Here is a 25,012-nt window from a genome sequence, read left to right as displayed (position 1 = left end):
TCATATGTCTATTAATTTTAAGACCATCACCCAATAAACACTACAAAGCAAAATTAAAAAGCCTTAATTTTATAAGGAAAAAATTAATGACTTTTTTTAGTAAATCTTTTTTATTGATGACTTGTACAATATTAACATTATAATAACCTTAAAGAACAAGAGAGATGTTGCATGTCTCAATCCCAGCTAAGAACTGCCAGAGTGCTGCTCTGCACATCCATGCCTTCTGTGGATGGCACAAAGTCTCCTCAGGGGTATCATCTCTCCAAGTGAAAAAATCCATTAGTTCATTAACTTTCCAGCCTTGATGACCTGAATTCAGAAAGCTTCCCTGAACCACAAATGGCCCATTCCTTGCTTACCCAACACTCCATGCAAATCCCACAAGAATTATTGCTGGTTTTTTTCAAATAACCTACAAGTAGCTCAGTATTTTACAATTGTTTAAAAATCAACACTATTTAAAGAGGAAATCAGTGAAATACACACCAACTTATACAGACTGTAAACACATTTCCTGTAGTCATTTCAAAACAAGGAACACAATGAACGACTTTAGGGGGATGAAGGAAGAAAGGGGGATGGTGGGGCTGAAGGACCTTCAGAGGCTTTGGGGGATTTGTGACAACTCCTCCTCCATAATAACAACAGCATAACAAATTGAGAACTTGCACAGGAATAGAAAAATAAAATTTTATGGTAGTCAGAGGCCAACAGAGGATAATTTTTTCCCCCTTCAGCTTACTTCAGTGAGGGGAAGGAAGATACACTTAATAAATCACTTACAGATTTACAGATAATCAATATCCCTGCATTCTGACAATAACCTCTCTCTGGGGGATTTTTGCACCACAGTGCAAACACCATGACTGGATGCACAGATCAGCAGTGCCTGGAACACTAAGACTAACACTGAAACGACGGCAACAGAAAAAAATTCAGAGCTACATAGGAAATTAAAGTCATGTATATAATATAAAAAAGCAAAAAGAAAAGGTCCACTCAGATGCTACCAACACTTTAAAAACAGAAGTAGTGTAAAAGTAAAAAGCATTTATTTCAATAAAGATTCTTCACATACAAAATGTAAGACACACAATCTATACTCAGACTACACAGTCTAAGAAATTAACATATGAATTTTGTATTGTATAATTTTGCCCAATTTCATATCATTCACATGTATAATTATTGTCTTCATTTATGTTTGTTACCATTAAACAAAACATGGCATTTCCACAAATGCATCTCGTCCATAATCATGAACAAATAAAGCAAGTTATTTGTGCACATTTTGCATAGTATTATACCTTATTTAAACTCCACGCAAAGCGGTTTCAGCTCTCAAACACTAATTTTACGCACAGCTAATTAAAGAATTTAGGCCACTCCACTGCAAACATCATCCAAATGTAAGTGTTTATTACAGTTTTGTCCTCCTTGCTGTACTCAGGTGCTAAATGCACTTTTTTTCTTCCCTAAAACATTAAAAATGTCAGTATGGGGGTTCTTTTGTTAAGTCATCTAACAGTATTTACTTATGCTGAGATGCCGGTACTTCCACCTTTACAAAGGAGACATTGGTGATTTAAAAATTCTGCTAGCTTTAACTGACCTTCAGAAAAATAAAATAGCCCTGTGATTAAAAGTACAGCTTGGCCATGGTGTAGTTTTCTACTACACCACTTTCCTACTCTGTGTTTCCACAAAACCTGACTCAGATTGAAAACCACGAGTTTACTTCTCTAGAACTGTTCTTCCGCTAGTGCAGCTACTAGAAATCAAAGATAAGATCCAGTGATCATATGCACAAGGTCAAGAACCTATTTTAGACTGTAACACAATCACTGTGAGTTTTATGAATGGACTCAATCAAACTATCTTAAGAAAAATCTGTCCCAGTCTATCACAAAATGTTTTCACCACATACAGAGAGACTATCTGACACTGCACATCAGTCATGGTGATGAAAGTCTAAAAGCACCTGCACTAAGACTACCTGCCCTACAGATCAAAGCCAAAGGCTTTACAATACCTGCTGGAAATTTTGAAAAATGGGGTCACTTATGCTGTGTATACCTGCCCATAACAGATTAAAGGAAAAATAACTTGTATAGAAAAAAGTCTATTTTTGTTACATACTATTATTATAACTATTCATGTAAAATATTGAAAATTCTTTATCAGTTTTATAGCAACTTTCAAAGTTCTTTTACCTACCACTACGAGGGAAAAACAGTAATTCCTGTTTAATAATGCATTACTATACAAAACAAGAGTGAAGGGATTGAGATGCCTAACGAAGCCACTTGAAAAAGCTCAGACTGAATTAGCCAGCATCAAAATCTCAATAGAACACTACTGGTATTAACTTTATACTCCTGCACAAAAATCAAGCAAATTTCAAATAAAGGTAAGATCCATAAATGGCAGTACTCTTTCCAGTACCACACAGAGGCACTTGCTCAAAACTCTAGACCAAGGGGAACGCTAATTGCTCAGAACTTCAGACCCAGTCAACATGGAAAACCAAGAAAAATTGCAACTGAAAGATGAACATCTACAGAACTCAGGAATTCTGAGATTAGGTTAGACAAAAACTAAAAGATAATATGCACAGTGTCACAAAAAACCCAAACAAACAAAAACCTACCTACAACTACTCAAAGAATAGTTGGAATTAGTGCTATCACCTCTTAAAAACTGTAAATGTATTATTAGGACATTCAGGCTGCTCATCACATTTCATTAAAGAAAAAGAAATCTGTGAAAACTGGAAGGACTTAATAAGATTAACTGTCCAGTAAACAGCAAGTATTTCTATACTTTTCTTAATTTGCACCAAAACAACACTTTCTTCCTTTGAATAAGATAAACAGTGTTTCAGTTTTTTTGGTTTATTTCTAGGGTTTAAGCCTACTAAAATTTTAGTTGTGAATATTAACTTATTATTACTGTGAACACTACATGAGTTAATAGCTAACATGCTCTTAGAAATATATTTGAGAATATAAAGCCATCAAGATTCACAAGCCAACCATGTAAAACATGGAGTTAACTAAGTGATCTTGCAGAACTTGGTGGGTTCATATTATTTTATTCAGAGCTGAAAAAGCCTGCAGTAAACCATCCCCTAATTCCACCCTTGTCCCACCCTCCATGCCTCTCCATTCCCTCACCAACACAGCACGAATGCTCTAGGGGTTATAAGCCAAAGCAGAAATCCACGTACCACTTACATAACTCGAATGCTTAAAAATTTAACCACAGTTCAATGTTTTTTTTATGGTCTATCTGCTCTAAGATGCTCAAGATGGACAAAATTTACATCAACTTCTGGAAGATCTGCACATTACAGGTTGAAGCATAAATTTAACAAACCTCATCTTCAACTTGCATCACCAATTCCCCAAGACTCAAAACAAACCACGGCAGCAGCCAGTGCTCCCTGAGAAGAAAAAAAGCCTTCTGCCTACACAAAGCCTAGAACAAGTGGCTGTTAGATCCCAGGAGAAAGGAACACTGGCAATGAAAACATGAGCCTTAATACTTCCTCATGGAAGAGTTGGAGTTATTTACTTCTAAGTTTACATAACTTTCTTGGAGGAAGAGCATGAATTGATAAACGGAATTGAAGGAAAGGGAAGGCTGGCTGTCTTTCTGCACAAGATCGAACAAAATGAGAATTTTCTTGGGCACAAGTATTTCAAATAAAATTAGTCAGTGAAGCTTATATGTATATATATATATTTAAACTCCTTTTATCGCAAGTGCATGTGTAGAATCTCCCCAAATGCTGTCCAGAATTCATGTAGCACTGATGCACCAAAATAGTTCTGAGAACTGGCAAAACACTATTTTGTAGTAGTACTCCAGAGAAGAAAGACAGCTCTGCAGGAAAGCAAAATTACTGAAAGCACTCAAAAAACCCCCTCCAACTATAACGATCAAACCCTACATTGGGTCATGCTGGTTTTCAGAAGGATCTGTCCAACCAATTTTATGGTGACACCTGCATTGAGAGAAGAATGACTTCTTGCTAAAAAGTTCATTCAATACAGCTTAATGTTACTTAAATTTTGAAAATGAATTCCCCAAATGCTTTCTCAATTCTCACATACTGCTTATTTCTGTAAGAAACGTGCCTTTTTTTTTTTTTTTACTTTCTGCAACTTTTCCATTAAAGCACATTTAAGGCTACTATCTTCCACTAGCTAACCAGTCACAGCAAAAGAGCTGAAATACACTTGGAGGAAACATGATTTCTGTAAGGGAGATCTAACATGAATAAATTATCTCTCTCCAAGTTTTAACTGCAAATCTAGCATTCTCTGGCAACACTTCTCACAGATCAAATATATCACCTTAAAATTAGATTTGCTGCAAGCTTGTTTGAGAGCTTTGAAGGTATTCCTCTAGGCAGTAGTAATGGGCTCACTGAGAGTTAAGCAGTGAGAGCCAATTTGAGACCCTGAGAGTACTTTAAACTCAACCAAGGAAGAAAACAACCCCCTACACTTCTCCAAAACAAGTTCAATTAATTCATATTTTGTAGGAATATCAAATCTGCATTTTGTATAATGCACATACTGTGTATTGAGTAGACTACTGCACTCTTCCAAATAATTAAAAAAACCCCAACTTGCTAACTATAGTCAACTCACATCACAGACAATTACTCGACATTTCAGAAATTATTTTGTTATTTTTAGCATCCATATTCATATCTGCTGCATGTTTATGAATCTGAAACAACAGGGTTTGAACATTCCTTAAGAAAAAGGAACCTACAGTCACTAAAAAGCCCTCTTACACTGTTCCAGCTCCTGCTTTACCACCACCCTGAATGCTCTCTGGATAGACTATAGATATGGAACAGCTATATTTTATGAAAGTATTAAAAGTACCAGAAGTGGTTATTGAAAGTAGCACACTGGAAGTCTTCTGTGGTGGTACATAAGGATACTTAAGCTTCATCTCATCAGTTTGCTCTACTTAATATAAAGTAAACTTTCATAAAAATGTATTTTTATTACACTTCCCAAGTTTGAAATATGCTCAAGTCTGAAGTCTCAGGGAATGCATTCTCATTTGGACTCCTTCTGATGCAAAGATTATCACTGCCTTTAAGTCACGATGAACAAGAGAACACAAGAAAGTTCTTTTAAGTAAGACAGTTTATAAATTAGAAAAAAATGCATTTTTTTTCCTATTACGAACAGAAAAACAGAAAACTCTTTTTCTCAACTACTTCTGATTACTGTACAACCCACTTCAGCAAAACAGTGCACATCATGTCACTGCCCTTGAGGTAAGAAAAGCACCATCACAGCACATACCAGGAGCAAATATTAAGGGACACTTGGGATGGCAGATAATCTGTCACCAAATACCAGAAATAATAAAGAAGAAATCTAGAATAAAACTAATTCCAAGGTATTAGGATCTCCAGGTAGAACACTCCTGGTTTTCCAATGTTTTGGTCAATTTCTACTTCATTTCTAGTAAGGTAGAAAAAGTGAACTTTAGTAATGTTTTGTAAAGTACTATTTCTCCTTTCCTTTAGTTACAGTAAAATATAACAATAACAGAAGTCTGAAAGATACTATAAAAATATAAAATATTAAAGAAAAAAAAAAACTACATGGAGGAAGTTACCCTAATATTGCTATGCTCCAGGAACATTAACTCTTCAATTTGGCTACTTGTAGCTTAATGTAATAGTAAATAGCTACCTCCCATGCAAGCAGCAAACTAATCTAAAACAGGTAGACCTCCTGAGGAAAGATGATCAATAAGAAGACAAATTGAAGCAGCCTACAAAGTCACCTCTGGAAGTACTCTTAATTCAGAACCAAAGCACAGAACTAGCAAATTTGGGATAAAAGAGTGAAGAAGCTGCTGTAGGAATAGTACATTTTCTAAATATAGACTCTACCCCCCACAAAAATGCACCTTGCTGATATGAATATTTATCTCCCTGCAGTCACTGGCACCATTCACAGGACCAAAGCTCAACAACCACTTAGGCCTCCCCAAAATTTGCAATAGGATCTTTACATGAACTAAAAGCTACTGACTTCTGCAATTATGACAGGTAAACTCCTCCAAATCTCTCAACAAAGTACATGCTTCTTTTCTGTAAACACTTGATCAACACATGCTTGTAGCAAATGTGGGCAGAGCCTTTCCCAAATCTTCCTTCATGAAGCTGAGCCATGATGATCAACAGCACTGTCAACAAACTGTCTTAGAACAGAAAATCTACTGGACAGAACACCTGCAAAGTTGCTCTCAACAAATGTCACCAAACAGTTGACATTTGTCACCAAACCTTGATGACTAGTTACTTACTGAATTATTTTAGGAAGGAAACATTTTTTTTTTTTAAGTTTTTAAAGTTTTAACCTAGATATTCTTTAAGCAACTGAAAAGAAAGACGATGCTAGTAAAAAACAGTTTCAGAAGAAAAAACCTGATTCCAGTGTTTAACTTTATGTAAGAACAGGGCTCCCTTAGAGCATTCTTCACCTTCCCAAAACAAATTTCATATGCTCACATACAAAACTGGTGAAAAACACAAACCTAACTTTACCCCATTGTTAAGTCTGCCTTTGTTGGCTGACTCATAACTACATATTCACAGCTGGAATACATGAATCTGTTTATCAAATTAAAAGACTGATATCTTTTGGTGCAGTTTGTTATAAAACATACACATTGGGTTTGTTATGGTTTATTTTTGTACAGGTTTTCCTACTGCTTGCTAGTAAAACCCTGTTACATTGCAGCAAGTCTTTTTATTTCTTTATTTCTATAAGCCAACATGTCTTAACAAAATTGACATTCTTAGAAAAGGCTATTTAAAGAAATAAACGAAATCTGGAGATCAAAAACCTCTCATCAGCTAAAATTCCTAATTTCATAGCCCACTTTTTTTCTTTTTACTTTTCCCACTAAATGCAACCATCAGTGATTAAAAGTAAAGGAAATAGTAAAACAGTGTAACTCAGATTGCTATGATTAAGCTGGCTGCTGAGAATATAAAGAAATCTCTTAATTTCATCAGCAAGAGTTTTGATGAAGCAAATATATTGATATATTCCCTGCCAGTGAAGTGAGATAAACAGGTATGTCCAGTTCCTTTATAAAGGCAAGGCACATTAGTTCTACACCACTGCCTACCGGGATCAGACGTAGCACTGAGAAGTTAACACTAAACCTTAAAAGCCAGAGACTCGACTAAGTGTCTTCTTTATAACACACACTCCACTGAACACATACACACTTCCTGGCCATCCTCTGGCAGGCTGAAGCTCTTCTGTTTCTCTTGTTCTGCAACACCATTACTTGTGCTGTAGTTGCTACTCTGTTGTAAGCTTTAATTGAAACAACTGTCAAAACATAGCCAGCTACGGCACTTTAAATTAATAATCTGGCTCCTTCTCCTCTGTAACTCAAAGGGAAGGCACGCTGTCGGCTCTGCCGAACCTGCAACGAAGTTACCTATGCCTACATGTTTATAGTAGTACCTTCCGAACCAGCTGGCACTGTGCCACCTAAATCTTATAATCATACGACTTATAGCCTCTTTTACGGAGCGGAAAGCGAAATAAATTTTCTAGAAAAGGAAACTCTGCAGAAGACATAAATAAATACTCCCCCCGCCCCCCTTCCCCCTTCCGGGGCTAACTAATTTTGTTGATGTCGGCGTATATAACCTTCGGCTCCTTCTTGGAGGCCTTTTCCTTGAAAACAAAGAAACCCAGCCCCCCCCCTCCCCAAGCCGTACGTGGATTTTCATAATTGATTTGTTTGATGAGGGGGGCGATAATTGCGGGGACCAGTTCCTCCCGCCTCCCACTGGAGGAGCTCCCCCGAGGGGCAGCTCCCGCACCTCTCCCGGGGTGCCGCGGCCGCTGACAGCTCCCCCCGCCGCGCTCGCACCCGCACGGCCCCGCTGGCGGGGCGGCGGGGCCTGCGGAGGCCGCCCGCCGCGGCCCGGGGTGCCCGGTACTCACGGGGAAGGCTCGGATCCGCATCTTGGTGTCCTTCCGGCTGCCCGTCCCCTTGCTCAGGTTCGACATCTTCGGGCCCGGCGGCGCCTCCCGCGCGGGGCGGCAGCGCCGGGGGACTCGCGGCGGGGCGGCGGGCCCGGGGCTGCGGGGGGGAAAGGCCGCCGGCGACCTTCGGTGCGGGCGCGGCCCCCGGGGGTGCCGGGCCGGGCCGGGCGGGGGCGGCGGCGGCGCGGGCCCCTCGCTCCGCTGGCGGCGCTTCCCTTCAGCCTCCGCCGCGATGGCGGACAAACATCGCTCACTGCGCAGGGTCGGGCGCCCCCCCCGCTTCCCTTCGCTTCCTTCCCTTCTCTTCCTTCCCTTCCTCTCCTTCCCTTCCCGTCCTTCCCTCCCCTCCCACCGCCCGGCGCGCTCGGATCCGGCCGCGGCGGGGCGGAGGCGGTGGGAGGGCCGGGGGCGGGGACAGGCTTTCGCGCCACTCTCGCGAGACGTTCCCCCCCATTTCTCCGGCGGGCTGTCGAGGCGGGGAGGGCGCCGCTGATTGGCGGGAAGCGGCGCCGCGCGGGAAGGGGCGGGGCCGAGGGCGGCCCGGCCCGGGAGGGGCGGCGGGGCCGGGGGTGCCCGGGCGGTCGGGAGGGGGGAATGTCCCGCCCGGCCGTGTCACGGAGCCGTGGCCTCGCAGAGTCACACAGTCATAGAGACATCGAGGTTGCAACAGACCTTTGGGATCATCCAGTCCAGCCGTCCACACTGTAACAGCCCCTAAGCCACTAAACCACGTGACCCAGCGCTAGATCCAGATGCCTCTTACAGAATCACAGAATCGATTACGTTGGAAAAGACCTCTGTGATCATCGAGTCCAACCTTTGACCTAACACCACCTTATCTAGTAGACCATGGCACTGAGAGCCACATCCAGTCTCTTCTTAAACACTTCCAGGGATGGTGACTCCACCACCTCCCTGGGCAAACTTTTCCAATGCCCGACCAATATCCCACTTGTCAGACTTGTGGCAGGTGTTTCATGAGGTTTAAAGTGCAAGTTTTGGCACTGTCAGGGAAGCCTCAGATGGGCCTTGCAGCTGCAAACGGGACACGGCCCCAGGTGGGCAGTGCCTGCCCTGTGCCTGGCACCCGGCGGTAACCTGGCTGGGCACTGCTGGAAAAGGAACAGCAGACCCTTCCTGTTCCTTGCCCTTGAAGTCTCCCGGTCCCTGTGAATCATGTCAGCGGCAGGCGGGTCCCGCCGCAGGGTGCCGTGTTGCAAGGCAGGTGTATGTATGGATGCTCCGTGCTCACAGGGTGCTGTGTTGCAAGGCAGGAGTACTTATTGATGCTCCGTGTCTGTGTTGCAGTGCATGCCTGAGAAATGACGGTGCCACCTGAGGCAACGCTTACATATGCCCAGAGTTAAATATAGGTCGTTCAACAAAGGGCAGTTGCTTTAGAAGGGAAGAATGTTTAGAAAATGTCAGATTCTGCAAGTTAGGAGCGTGGCACCTCTGAAAGTTAGGTTGGTAGGCCAGAAAAAAAATCTAGATCCCAGATGCCAGGGGGCTGACTGAAAAGTTAGTGGATTTTGAAAATGAAATCTGGGTCAAAACATGTCTTGCTCAAGATTCCCCAGAGGAAGTGTGTGGCACAGCCAGGAAGAGAATTTCTTTCTGGTGACTCTTAAACTGGACTCTGAATACCAGGACATCGTGTGATGTACATTTTTCATCCAGCTCCATGTACCTCCATCATTGTTGTTTTCCTTCAGGTGCCTGTACACCACACATGCCTTCAGGGAACAGATGCAACATATCTTCTCTGAGCTAGTTTACCTTCTGTAACAGTAATGTCACCAGTTTTGCCTCTTTGAGTTTTTTTACAAACACTTTCCATTGGGACGATGTGTGTTCATAAATGACATATTTTTTAATCTCCTGATCAAAATTAGGCACATAACGCCTAGAGTAGGTGTTATATAACAGCAACACAATAAACAATGATTGCAACATGACTATGCAATAGGAACCAGTCCTTTTCAAAATTACAGTATAGTCAAAATGCAGATGAAACAAAGATGAGATGAGAAGGGAAAGATTGCCAGTTGTTAATATGAAGAATATGGCTTACACATTGTCTCAATATAATTTCAATCTCATTTCTCCTTCTAAGTACTTCCTTCGCCAAATGAGGACAACCTCTCCTGCTAGTATTTTTTTTTCCACTCCATGACAGTTAACATCAAGTCATTTGAAAAGGTTTAACTTTGACTCTTGCAAAAACAGTTTGCAGAACTGAATAAAAGTCAATCTGTACTGAAACACAGAGTTTTCATTTTGAAAATGTTACAAGAGTACTTTTCAACAAATTTAGTGCTGTTTCAAAACCTGAAACTTTCCCCACAAACCATTTCTGAGGAACTGGCATTTCTTCTTTCAAGAAAGAAGAAAAAGAACAACTTTTACCGTACCCATTACTGCAGATTGCTCTAGATTAACTTCTCTAATTACTGCTTCTATGCTTTCTGATATTGGCCTTATGCTTATGGCAGCCCTGGACCACCAGCCTCTTGCCTTCTGTTCATCTAGGTTGCTTTTAATGCACATTTATATCTTAAAGTGGAGAAGTGCTGACTCACGCTCAGACACTGTTCAGTCCAGCTGTGATGGTTTCACTCTAGGCCTTCCTGGAGACCAGCTTGTAACCAGGAAGGAACCAGGAAGGTGATCACGGAAGTATTCCATGCTATTCCTTTAAATAACTTGAGGTATAAATAAAGCCATCAGGAGGGACCTTGGGCTCTTCCTTTCCGGCGAGGTTCGAGAACGGTGGGTCCCTGTCTCGGCCTGGCTTATCTGGAGCCGAGGCCTACAGCGACCGCTGTTATCTGCCGCGCGTGAGGGGAGAGCGCTGGGCCGTGTCCGGCCGTCCTGCCTGTTCAAAGGGAAGTGGTGAGATTTTGCTAATTTACCTTCAGTTGGCTGGTTGACTTGTTTGGTCTTTGTCCCTTTCTGTCCTTTTCCCTTCTCCTTCCCCCTCTTCCCTTTTTGGGGAGCTGATTGGGATTTCTGGAGTTGTGGTGTATAGTATTCTCATTGTATATATCTGTCTCGTATGTAAAATATATATATATTTTTGCTATAGCTTTGGCTGCTTAAGTCGTTTTTTTTCTCTTCCCTCTCAGGGAAGCAGGTCCTTGTTGTCGAGTTTCGGGGACTTGGCGGGAAGCCAGCTCGAAACTTGCACAGATGTCAACTCTCATGTCAAATAGCTTTATTTTACGTGTGCGCCTATAGCTATCACCCACTAGCACAACTACAATGACAGTTCTAACTTCATTACTGAAAGCAGAATTTGCAGTCTGAGGCTTCTTTTTGTGCAGCTTTATGACTCAGTGGGTCACATCTGCTGTCCACAAATTCCTCTGTAGCTCCTCCTTTCATGTCTGAGGTCTGCTCTGTGACTGTCCAAGGTGGAGACGATCACTATATTTTTAGTGCAAATTTTCTATTTCCATACATAATATACAAAATGAAGTTCCACTAAAAATTAGACTTTGAGCTTACACAGAGAACTAATTTAGATGCTTGTTAAGTGCTTATAATGTTAATTCCAGGTGGGTCCAAGCCAGAAGGAAGGCAGGCAGGTGGAGGAGGACAGATTAGCATAAGAAGAGTTAGCCACCCTAGGGCTTAACTGGGTCATCCCAGCTATCTCCCATACATCTCATGCCCTTCTGGCAGTCCAGCCACGAGGTAACGGTTCTTGTGCACAGGAGTGGTCACCCTTGTTGGAAAGTTCATATCTGTGCATTGCAGCAGCCTTAAACCCACCCTGTACCAACCACAACAACATGCAGAGTTGTGAAGACCCCCAAAATAACTTGTGCTGTGCAGAGAAGAGCTCAGCATTATCCAAAGCAGTCATTTACTGTTTGTTTTTATTTTTTCCTGAGGTCCAATCAGTCCTCTGATTTTAGATACTGATGATATCCCTAAATAACAGTGGACATTGCTAAGGTGCCTGCCAATCCACACAAAATATCTCCCCCTGAATGACATGTCACCATCTCTGCCAGCAGAAGAAGGATGGTCCTTTACATTGACCTGTGTACCTTGAAGATTACAGCAAATCTTTAATTATTTAAACACTGGTTTTATAACCTGATTTATACCTTAATATAAAATCTCAACCACGTGAAAATATATATCATGTGAAGGGCGTCAGAAATTTTAGAAGAATGTAAAGTGCACATTACATTAGAATCAATCTAAATTTACATTTTTATAATCAGGCCCTTAAAAGCTTTAAGAACCTTTAAAAGAACATAGCTCTTGTTTAACTTCCAGAAAAACGTGCTCTATATACCTAAAGAATATGATTTCAAATGGTGACGTTTTGCTTGATAAGGCTTAATTTCACCAAAGCCAGGAATCATGGGGTTTTTTTTTAAAGTAACCATCCTTTCCAAGGAATCATACATACATATTCTCAGGCCTTTCTTACATATTTCCTCACCCCTGGAACCATGAGTGATTCTTGACCATTGAAATACAAAAGCCTTAAAAAAAAAGGTATTTCTATCACAGCAGGAAACAGACTGACCACATCCTGGTCTGCAGAGCACCTACATGCCTGACTGCAAACACAGGGGTAAGCATTTCAGGGCTTGAACTCACTGTAAGCACTCCCCCCCACACCAAAAAAAAAAAAAAAAAAAAGAAGCTAAATAACCTTTGCTTATGTGGTGGGAAAACAGTGAGATCCCTCTCTGTAAAGCCCAGAATTCGGGGGAGAGGGAGGAGGGAGGGGCCTCTACTCTTTATTTTTTTGCCTTTTTTTTTTTTTTTTTTTTATGTAAGTGCCTGCATCACTTTGCATATGATGGTTGCTTTGAGATTTGCATGACTGATATGTGACACAGTAACTGTATGTATAAGACAGTTCCTTCACTTTCCCATGTTACTAATTTGGGAGATTCAGTAAACAAACCATTCTTTTCATCACAATTCCTGCAATCTGAAGAGAAATATATATATTTACATATATATGTATATATACACTTTTTTTTTTAAAACAACACAGAGATACACACCGGCAAAACAAGCATACAGTGAAAGAACCACAGAGTGGCTTTTAATAGATCATATTGAGGATTCCGCCAAAAGCAGAATTTTACTCTAAATCAGTGAAAGAACAAAAAAAGCTCAGGACAGCCAGATAAATGTATACTTTTAGTGCCCTAAATCCTCCCCTGTAAATCAAAACTAACTGATTGATTTGTGTACAAGTTTCATAGATTTCAACAGGTACAAGGACAATAGGGTCCTGTAAAAACAGGATCAATATTCAGAAACATGATTTACCAGGACACTATTACATTCCTCTTTGAAGAAACAGAATGATTTCAAGGCATAGTGATTCACATAATTTCTATCAATTTAGAAACTTTTTCTTTTCTTTCCTATATGTCCTGGCTAAAGAAAAAGTTTTTTTTTTTATTTTCCTCTGTCACTGCTTCAGAGGATTAGGCAGAGGTACAATTCACCATAATAAAGCTATCTGAATATAGGTAGATCTGTAAGTTTGGAATTGTTGTTTTGTTTTGGGTTTTTCCCTCATTTCTTCCTTCTATGGAAATAACATACACATCATTTTATTTGCTTTAAAAAGGAGCATAGTTGGGTTTTATTTTTTGTTTGGTTTGGGGTCTTTTTTGACATGTTGGAGGCAGTAGGGGTGGCTGAGAGTCCTGGAGATGCAGTGAAAAGCAGTGGAGTGGCAAAACAAGAAGGAAAACAAGCAGCATAGTTATTTGCTTGCTCCCTCATGGAAACTTGTTGCCTGGAACATGTGGCTGGGCTGTGTTTAAATTTAATTTCTGCTGCATTTAAATGCCACCACAAACAGAGTAAATGCTGAAATATGACAGTCTAAACAGCTCAACAGCTTCAAAATTAAACCAGACTAAATTACTTTCAAATATTTTTGCGAGCAGGAAGAAAAAGAGATGTTGAGGTACTGTCTCAACACTATTATCTTTATTACTGACCTAACTTACAGACAGAACTCTTGCTGATGGGCACAGCTTAACCTAAGCTCTCCCTCAGAGCTCTGTATCGCTTTCCATCCCACCAGCCAACCCAACAGCAGGCTCCACCACCACCGGTTGCACAAGATCTGCCTCCAGCACCAGCAGACTCAGAGTGGACTGTTTACAGGCAGCGTGCTGAGGACTGGCAGGAGAGATGATGAGGTTGCTGTAATGAGCACATCATGTAGTGGCACATTTCAAAAACAGGTCTAACCAGACAATGCACATAATAACCAAAATTAATGCTGTCCAACCAGCACTGGCTTCCCATTCAGTACCTGACCCACTTCAAGATTGTTGGAATAATACTGAAGTTCTCAACAAAGTCAAGCCTCAGTTCAAGTGCAAACTCACATCTCAAATGTGTCTTTGACAGCAATCTTGCACAACGTGACTGCAAAAGACACAAGCAATGGCCTGTAATTCACCTGCACTGCAGCTTCTCTTATGGCAGCAACTGCTGTAAGAACTGTATCATCAGCTTCTTTCACACCCTGCCTTGGTCTCTGTCAAACAGGGACTAGAGCAGTACACTGTAGCTGTATGAATACCTGTGACCTCACTACACTGTGACAGCTACAACAGGGGAGGCTCTCACACCAAGAACAGACAGGGTTACAGCCCCATTTTCTAGCTGTGAAACCACTGCTTCACTGTCAAGTAGAGGTTTCAGTAGTGTGACAGGAGATCTGGCTGGAACAAACCTTCTGTTCAAGGCTCACATTAGAAAAAAAAATCATGGTACAGTAGTTGTAACCAACAGTGAAAGCTGCAGTGGTGTGGTTAGACAAATCGTTCAGGTTCAGTTGTTTTTTTATCGCGTCACAACAACCTGCTCTTAGAGGTGAACACGTGGGTTCATATTGTATCAGAAGACAGCCTCAAAGAGCCAGATGCTTCAAAACACTCAAGGTAAATTTTCAGGGAAAAAAAACAAAAATAGTTTCCGTCACAAATCATGGAAGAAAATATTGTGCACCGACCCAAGTAAAAGCTAAAACGCTGCACCAGTACCATCATATTACACCAACACCTACCAAAAGGTTAGTGTTGTTTGGCAACCCAAAAGGTTAGGGGTGACCTGGTCTTGGTGCTTTACAGCACCCACATGGGAAAGTGGTTTGTAAGAGTGTTGCCATTTAATCAAGTAGGAAAAGACAGCCCAACAAATTGGTTGGAAACTGAAGCAAGATCAAAAACAATGCAACACCAAATATAATTATTCCTTACAACTATTTATCTACATATGTGACAGATCCTTCATTATTTAACCTGTCAAATGAAGCTTAGTAACTTGCAAAATACCAAGTCAGAGTCCAAATGAGGTGAGTTTATTCAGGACTAGCCAGTAATGCCACGTTCTTCCAGAAGCTCTGGATTTACTGAGGCACTCACTTCAGTAGCAGTACTGTCAGCAGCTCTTGGCACCATCTGCAGATGTGGGTGGGTAATGTAGCCTTTTGGGAGCATTCACCTGCTGCTTTGCTGTGGCACACACAATGCTGGTGGAGAATGTCTGAGACAGCTGACAAATTTTTATTCTTATGAGATCTAGTGTCTAACTACCAATTCAGTTTCTGTGGGACTGGAGGAAGTTGCTTTGACGATTGAGAGAGAAACACATTTCACATTTTTTCATGGTTACACTCACCAGAGATTACTTTATTTGTGGCTGTTAGTGACTTTCACGCCTCAGCTATTTTGACGTTTCCTGTTTGCTAAGTGACAGGGAATTGCTTGCCTTGCATACTTAAAACACATGATGTTTTGGCCTTTTCCCATCCAAGTAAAAACTCTAGGTTTCCCACACGGGAATTTTTTTCTTCTAGAATATATGCATTGTCTCAAAAATTACTTCTACAGAGGACAAGCCTCTTGCCAGATGTAGTTTGCATCCCTTCCAGATCCTTTACACTGCCATAGAAAGCCTTGTGCAGCAAAGTGACTGATCTTCAGTCTTGGGCCAGGTATTTAGTGGAGAAGCAGCTGTGCCAGTTATAGATGTGACCAACATCCAGGCATCTGTCATCGTTCCACAGCAGCTGTACAGTCAGCCCCGTGGCAGAGTATAAAGGGCTGTATAAAAAAATTGGTGCTTAAATTCCAGTGGAATGTCAGGTGGGTAAACTCACATCACTCCTACCAGCACTTACTAACCTGCTGCCTCTGCACTGAAACACATGATGAGTGCCCAGATGATTTGTTCTGACATCTAAGCTGTACCAGGAAAAGGGTAATTTCCAGTTTATGGCTGGGAATGGACATTTTCAAGTGCCACAAAGCCATTTCTACAATGACCATGTGACTGTAGCCTCAGAAAACAGTCATTATTTTACAGACAGCTGGTAAACATCCTCTTCCAGACCTGGTTCTGCAGGCTAAAGATGCCAGGCATCTGGATGGACATTCCCAGAAACCAAAGCTCTCCCTGTAGCTCACTAAATTGGAATTGTTCTACTGTTTTCCTAATCTGCCTGAGACAAAGCATACTGGTTAGTGCAAGCCTGCCTTTGTCAGCTGTTTGATCTGACCCAGCAGAACTCGCCTGAAACATAGTGTGCATCTATTCTCTGGATACACCTTTTTAGCAGAGTTGTACATGTGGTAACTCCTGGCTATGGTGAAAATGCAAAACCAGAGGTAGAGAGAGCAAGACTTTCAGCAGTAAAAGGGGTTTGCAAAATGGTAATGGCACATGACTATCAAGTAGTCAAGCAAGGTGCATAGTACAAATGCCCATTTTTTTAGTTCTGCTTAAAAAATGTGAAACATCCATGAAAAACACAACTGTCCTTCAGCCTTTAAACAGCTCTCAACTCACAAGGTTGAGTTGAATGCAAAAAGTGATCTTTTAACAGATTTTATACCATGACAATAAATTCAGACAAGATGCCTCTTTAAACCATGAGATTATTGCTACTATCTTTACTACCCTGTTATCTAAGAGCCAACAAACAGTACTTATATCTGGCACTAGACAAACACAAAAAAAAATAAATAAAAAGGCTTGCAAATGATGCAGGTAAGGCAGGTTATGGGGAAGGTGTGGTGGGAAGGAAGGTGTGTTTTCAGGAATGGGATTATGGTTCTTGGACTTTCAGTCTGAAAGGAGACCTAAAGCAAATGAGGGAAAAACCCAAAAAGATCACATGCCAGATATCTTGAACCTGGTGTGAACATCCATGAGAACCCCTATGTATGCATATATCTCTGGGAGTCCAGTGGGCTTGGCAAAGCAGGCCCACATGTGCTGACCTTGGCTTTTTTAACAGTCATGACATGGATGCAAGGTAAAAGCAAATTGTTGATGCCAATGAGTTATTTGTTTGACGTTCAGGAAATAGCCAAATAAAGAATGTCCTTGGTGAGAGGATAATAATTGGTAGCACAGACCCACTCCCATGAAATGGCTACAGTTTCTCAAGACATTAAAAGACAAAATGCAGAAAAAAACGTGGATGAAGAGCTACATACACTAGAATAAAAATCTTTATGCAAGACTATTTTTCCAGGATGGATGGATCAGATGTATGGCAAAATCTTCCTAATGCGAATGCAGTGTATTAAGAGAAGTTCATTGTTACAGATGTACTTTACACAAGTCTGCTGTGCTGATAAAAACAAAACCAAAACCAAAACCAAAAAACAACTGAGAAAACAGTGACACCTTTTCCAGGTGATACTCATGTTGGCAATCACATTCCTTAGTGTCTCTCTCTGACCCAGATTCTTTCTAGGAATTGAAATCAGCTGTGGCCAGATCTTAAGGTTTATTTGGCTCCAGCTTCATGGCTAGATGATGTTTTATTCATGTCATTACTAAAATCACTACTTCCATTTAAAATGCTGTCAGACAGCCTGCAGATTCTGCCCATATAGCACAAGCAAAGCAATATTCTTCAAATGAGCTGCATTGCACATAGCACTCTTGAAAATCAATTTTTATTGCACATACCATTGATATTTCTTAATTTGAGCAAACAGAAAGTTCAATACCACCATAAAAAAAAATCTGAATCTGTAAAACACTTCTGTTTCAATACAGAGAGAGAATACTAGGAGTAATTTTAAGACAGGCAATAAGAATTATTTCTGGAATATAATTATCTTCTCAGTTCAATGGGATTCTTCCAATGTCTAGCTGTGAGTGGAGGAATAAAAGAAAAAAAATCCTACAAACTGCTCAACTATAATCTCCCTCACCAACTTTTGTGGTTCTTTTAATTGAGAAATTATAACAACTAGGGATAGGTACATGTTATTATAAGAAACCTTTTGCATTCTGTAATATGGATTCAGTTATATGCTTCATTATTTTCTATTGGTTTCATGAGTGTAGTATAAAAAAAAAAACAAAAAGGAGGTGAAAATACCAAACAAACAAAATATTCTGGCATTTTTCAAATTATACAATTGTAGTTTTTGGTCAATACTGCTTGAAATTTCCTTCCATTTTACTTTAAGGGCTATTATAAGGGACATTTCTGATATCTCCAGTAGCAGGACAACTGTATGTATGCCCATTTGTTGGAAACACTTCTCACTCATTTGCCTGTGAAAAAAGAGTTTATCCCTAAAGCTCCAGCCCCTGTTCCCTGAGTCACTGGCAAACATTTCCTCCAAGTTGAAGAGGGGCAGCAGCAGGGCCAGTGCCCTGCTGGAAGGGCTGTTGGAGGAGCACCAGGACAGCAGCACCCGTGGTCACTGACTCGCTGGGGGCTTCCTCTCCTGACACCCCTCACCCTGGAGCCTGGAGTCCTCACGGTGGGATGCAACGGCAGAGGGGTCCAGCTCCCCTGTCTCCCAGCAGCAGCTTAGCAGAGGAAGGGACACCTTCACCATCCCTTGGCCCTGGGCAAAGGTATACAAAGGTACTGAGCAGGATTTATTTTTTTTCCTTTCATTTTCTTGAACATAATCTTTGATCTACACACCCAGAGTCCCCCCCAAAAAGGCTGGTGTTCTTTTGTGACCTTGCCATCAATCCACATGCCTTTAAGAAGGCTCTTAATTAACTTGCAAAGGTTTGGGTTCACCTTAGCTAAAGACCTTCAAGAATTCCCCCTCCTCAAAGACTTCCTACTTTTTAAATCAAGTAGGCATCTTAGCAGAACAGGAATTTAACAAACGTGTGCATTACTGAAGTGTGTGTGGGATGACTGTGAACTGCAAACCTTGTCTCCAGTACCAGATTGTTCAGGAAAATATAAATAAGTAAATTCTAGGGTTGTCCTGAGGTGTTTTAGAGATAACAGGAGCAACACTTGTGCTATTTTAGCCATTTTGTTGTTGAAATGCTATCACAGTTTAGCAACTCCTAGACATCAGGCAACAGTTCAGCAAACCTCTCTTAGTTTGCAGATTTCTTAAAACCAGGAATGCCAAAGAGTTTTCCTCTGCCAAATTAGGCAAAGTCAGCCAAATGGAAAGGTGTAAATCCTGTCCTCTTGTGTCCCCAGTGTCTCTTGCTGTTCTCAGGGCTTGGCAGAGGTGGAAGTTGACTGCTATTAGCAACTGTAAAGAGCAGGAGGCATAATGCCAGCTTCTAAATTAAACAAACAAAAATCCTTTTCTTGTTAGCTTTTAAAGACATGTATATTTCTTTCACACCTAGTGCTCAATATATGATCTTATTTAAGTGAGTAGTTGGAAAAGTACCAAAGACTTATACATACTTACGCTGGCAAAAAAACCCCTGCATTTTTGAATGCAGGATTTATGAAGACATCTCCCACTGCATCTCTGGGCCAGCTGGACTATTAGGAGTTGGGAAGATTTTTGACCAGAGTGGAAAGTCCTAAAAGTCATTGTATAAGCCCCATCAATCAGCCCAATGCTGGGCCAGTGGCTATAGCAGAAACACGTCTAAAGAATTTTTTGATTAGTTAAAATGGTGAGTCATTTAATTGTAGATTTTCACTCAGGGAGAGTGGCATGTGTTTGGGGTTTTTTTGTTTTGTTTTGTTTTGTTTTGGTTGTTTGGGTTTTTTTTTAAATTTAATTTTTATCTAATGCTGCTTTCACATTTCACAACTACTCTGACTTCTAGGATTTATCCCAATTAATAGACATCCCTTATTCAAATACATCTGTTACTCTTAATAATATATTACAAACACTCTTTCACCATGGGTTAGAGAACACATATACAAATGCACTTCTGAAAGGGAGAGAAATGATTAAAAGTAACTTGTTTACTGGAGTTTTGTGTAATGGTGCATCATATACAGGACCTGTGGTATTACCACGCACACTTGGGTTCCAGTAAATACAGTGCTGGGCTGTTGAAAGAGTGACATGCAGTGCTTACTAACAAGAAAACATGTATAGTTGCCTATGAGAAGAAATGCTATGATATTCCAGAGTTGCTTTTTTTCCTACACTCTCCAGTTGTAAGAAAGCATCCAGAAAGAAGAGAGAGAAGAACAAAGTCTGGCTCAGCATACCTTCTGCCAAACTCCTAAAAAACTCATGTGATCTGAAGAGGGCTAAATAGCTGAAAAAAACATGTGATGAAACAGGTGCAGTTCTTTCCATAGGGAACAACATTAATTTTCTAGTCACATGTTTCCAGAGCCCAAACCATTAACACTTTCTATCTCTCTCGTTGTGTCCTCTTCCACTTCTCTTTTTCCTAGATATTCATCACCAAAAAACCCCCAAGCAAGCCAGCCTTCCCTGCACAGAAAGCTATACCACACCAATCAGTCCTGTACATAACTCTACCAAGTTCTTTCCATGCATGTCAGCATTAGATTATAACATTATTTTTAGGATTTTTCCTTGTGATTGAAGCTCTTTGCACCAGCAGGGACTCCCTGCTCCTGGGTGAGCTACCCCAGCCATCAAGGTCTGTGAAACTGCTGCAGCACTGAATGCAAACCAGAGCAAGGCAGGAGGCTCTCCTTGCTGCAAAGGTGCTACTGTGCCAGATGTCTTACTTTAAAAATATATATATGTGTGTATATACACCCCCCCACATACACATGTATGTGTATATTTATTCTCAGTAGGGAGTTTTAGTATGCTTACCAACAATACGTAGCTTAAGAACTACCTCCTCATTCATACATATTAGTGAGACATACCTTGAGGAGGCCTTCTAAACTTGAAAGTTCAACATTTAATTAAAAATTAATATGCCTTTCAGGCCTACTTGCACATGAAATCCATTGGAGCCCAGTTGCTGCATGTGGTGAGGTGGTGCCAAGCTGGCTGTCAGATGCACACAGTGCTTGATCAGACTCAGCTGCTGACAGGAGCTTCATCCAAGGTCTTGTATCTGCAGTCATAAGGAAAAAAGATGTCTACTTTAGGTTGGGAGGAATTTAACCATTAGAGCAGGATTTTTACTCACAGTGTTTTCTTCTCAGTATTACACAGTGGGTGGAATACAGAGGATTTTGCTCCGCATTTTAATGAAGACCTGTGGCAATGGCAGAAATTTTCATTCAAGGATTTCCCAGGCCTACGAGAATGACTTGGCTTGAAGGATTGTGTGTCCAAACACAGAGATTACCCAATACAATTTGTACTTTACTGGTGCTCATTAGTCCCAGTCCTATGAATCAAGACCTCTGTTAGGTAATCTTAATTATATTTTGGTGACATGCATGGATTCAAAAGATTCTTCAGGATTAATTTGAGTACAAAGTGGTACTGGATGGCTATTCAAGAGCTCTGCATCATTTTCCCTTTCTAAAAGATTGTGCAAGGAAATATTTGCAACAAGCAAGAAGACACAGGAATTAAAGGAACAATCCTTAACATTGGATGGATTTTCAGTCATTCCATAAGCAGTACTTCTCAGAAGAGCCCAAAGATCAGGGAGCTTGCATGACAGCAGTGACCTCGCTGCTCAGGGCCAGTCACTGTTTTGGCATCAGAATATTCCATTGCTATTCCCACCTCTTTTCCCCAAAGCATGGGAACCAAGGCATATAGCTGAGGATGTTAGCCAACATTAGAAAAACAGCCTCAAAAGATATAAATATTTCTTATTCAATTAAAAATTCTCTCACTTTAGGCATGGAAGCAGGCAATGATATCTTCTCTTTGATCCCATCGAAGAGATTCACTCTTTCATGTGAGAAAAGAGGTGTTGCCTGAGAACCCCAGCAAGCTCCACTCATAAAACTGCATTAGAAATTTTGGTAGCTGGATGTTGCCAAAGGGCAAAACAAGGAATGAAGCTGTTGGCTTATGGGCAGCAAATGGAAGTCTGGTAAGTGGCGGAAGCCCATGTAAGTCAGAGTCTGTCATCTCAATGACCAATCCTTTGAATGACTTGTCATTATAGATTTGGGTTGGCTTTACCCGTGATGTTCCTTCTTGCATCTCTGCTTTCATCTGCGGTTCAGATTATAGTAACTAGCCCATACACGCTACTGGACAGCAGGATTATTGTTGGTTTTGATGTATTACACCATCAGGCAAGCTGTTGGGACAGAACAGCTGTACAAGTTGGGGCTAGCCTCCTCCCAATTAGCTGCTTGGTCGTTCTGCTTCTCAGTTAGAAACTCATATCTCTCCAGTTTTGCATCTGTACTTGCTTATTTCAGCTAACAAAAGAGCACAGATCTGACGGTCAGCAGCTCTGGAGTTACATGCTGGATCATCTCCTCTATTCCCCATTGAACTGCTCTTCTGTTTTCCCTTTGGAAAATGTGGACCCCGCTGTTCACCTGCATTACAAGTACCACTTGTGCAGGGCTTTGAAGAGAGGTTACAGCATACTCTGGTAACTGATGCTGACTTTATACAGTGTCCAGGCCCATCAAGCAAAATAAATTAATATTTTAAAACTAACTCACAAATTAGTTTTAATCTGTTTCTCACAAACACTGCCACTGACAAAGTATCATTAGGATGCCTGGTCCTTTTGGCTCCTCACCAGCCTGGCAGTCTTTCCTATCAGCTCACACCCACTGCATGCTGTGATGACCCTGCTGTGCAGCACAGATTTTCCAGTCAAGGCTCACTTAGAGCTGGTTTGTGTGCATTGCAGTGCTTCGGAAACACGCAACTTTACTTTTCCCACTTTGTTAGAGTAGGGAAAAGAAGGGAGAAAATAAAGGAAGAAACTAGCCAAGCAGCAAGAAAGGAGGTGAGCAAAGCCCCAGCAAGCTCCTTGAGGGGCTGCAGGCACTGCTGTGCATCAGCAGGGAGGACAAAGTGCTCCAGCAGCAGTGTGATCCTGCACGCTTTGGAATGGTTCCATCCACACAAAACAAATTGCAGGGTACTTGCTGGTCACACAGACAAAATGCAGGGTGCTGCTGAATCCATGTTATTCCATGCAGCCAGAGGTAGCATTGCACTTCTGAGCTGTAGTTCCTATTGCAGTGCAGCTCCCATTTTACATGTGCAGGTACACATCATCCCACTTCATTAATTCCACAGCCAGGTCCCACTGTAAGCCTTGTTTCCCCTGCCCCGCTCCATGAAAGACCAGGATTTGGATTTCCCTGCTTTCAGCAGTGAATGCATCACTGATCATCCTGATCAGGAAAAAAGAGGAGCAAAGCTGGCATTCACACAGCACTAAGGTGTTAGATGTACTTGAAACGATTTTTTAAAAGGCCAGTGACGTCCTGATTTGGGAAGCTTTCTGCTATGTCCATTGGGAGGACAATGCCAGTTTCTCAGTGTGTGACAAATCTACACTGGAGCATGAGGCACACACTAATAAACTGGTTCTGATCCTACTGGTGGCCTAGAGATGAGCTCAAGGGATATATCCTGCTTCTTGGACAGCTTTTACACTCTTTGTCAAGTTTATTGTAGCTACAACTAAACTGCTTCATTCGTTTGGGGCAGAACTAGTTCAAGCAGACTAGACAGGGGTGCAGATACACATTCTTATTCTAAACAAAACAGCCTTTCAACAAATAATTCATCGTAAAATAAGAGAGACATTTATTCTCTAGCCTTACTCAAAGATACACTATATAAAACCAGTTTAAATGAAACCAAGAGGTTCAAGTCAAGATGGGAAAACACTGCTTTTGGCAAAAGAAATTATCAGAGGAAAAATCAGTCTCAAGGGAAATCAATCTCAAATAGCTATAGCTCCACAATTAACATTACAAACCTCAAAATCTCAATTTTAGTTTATCTAGTATTTATATCCGTGCAAAACCAAGCACAAACTCAAAACCAGAATAAAGACTGCTACTGTCCCTGAATTAATCCATAAGAGCTATTAGATAGCCACAGCAGAGGTCAGAAAGGTGCAAAGCATTTTCAGTAGCTAGCCTGACCTAGTAAGACTTTTTTTTTTTTTACTATTGGTATTTTACAGAAAGGTATTTTCTGTTCCTGAGGATTAGTGTAATCAGCCACAGAAGAAGTCAGACCAACAATTTAAACAGTGTGGTGAATCTTTTTAAACATCTAATGCTGACTGGTTTGGTTATATTGTTTTGAGCTGGGGGAGATGGGGAGGACTTTCCTGAATTACAATATAATTTCACTCTATAGAAATACACAGTGAAATCAGAATACACAATAAACATCAGAAAGTACATCCTCAGGTTTTCTTGATAGCGTAGAGCTTGGCTCTTCTCTCTGCACACCACCTCAACACACTGGGCCTTTCAAGTTTGTTCATTGTGGACTGGATGGAAGGGATTGGTTTAAGGCTGAAAGGAAAATTATGGAGATTTTGAGGTAATCCTCTGAAAGGATTTGCCAGGGTGACAGCCACTCCCCCATCACACGATGCAGCCACCCTCCAAGTACAAATGTCTGGCTAGTCAGGTGCTGGTTAGATCATCAGCAACACCTCCAGTTTCGAAAGGAGAGATCAAAAAGGAGATTGCAGTTGTAGGCAGAGACACAGGAAACACAGGGCTACCTCCAACTACCTCTTACTAATTGCTATCAGCTAGTCTGTATCTGACTTTCTTA

The 25,012-nt window shown here is 41.1% G+C and overlaps 1 protein-coding gene and 1 long non-coding RNA gene across 2 annotated transcripts in view; both read right to left on the bottom strand.

The window, feature by feature from the left end:
• Positions 1-8,469, bottom strand: part of CUL3 (cullin 3) — a 58,550-nt gene extending 50,081 nt beyond the window's left edge. Inside the window, exon 1 of the mRNA XM_051781427.1 lies at positions 8,022-8,469. Within this exon, the coding sequence (XP_051637387.1) occupies positions 8,022-8,087 (66 nt within the window). The 5' untranslated portion in view covers positions 8,088-8,469. The remainder of the gene's footprint in view (positions 1-8,021) is intronic.
• Positions 8,470-17,942: 9,473 nt separating this feature from the next.
• The window catches only part of LOC127468380 (uncharacterized), a 13,709-nt gene continuing 6,639 nt past the window's right edge, over positions 17,943-25,012 (bottom strand). The window contains exons 4-5 of the long non-coding RNA XR_007903549.1: positions 21,258-21,383; positions 17,943-18,952 (exon numbers count right to left, since the gene is read on the bottom strand). This is a non-coding gene — a long non-coding RNA (uncharacterized LOC127468380). The remainder of the gene's footprint in view (positions 18,953-21,257; positions 21,384-25,012) is intronic.

Source organism: Manacus candei, unplaced genomic scaffold (assembly GCF_025592945.1).
Source record: "Manacus candei isolate 608988 ecotype Guabito, Panama unplaced genomic scaffold, ASM2559294v1 h1tg000015l, whole genome shotgun sequence".
NCBI classification, from domain to species: Eukaryota; Metazoa; Chordata; class Aves; order Passeriformes; family Pipridae; genus Manacus; species Manacus candei.
Note: the sequence above shows the minus strand (reverse complement) of the source record. Positions and strands in the feature narration are given on the sequence as shown.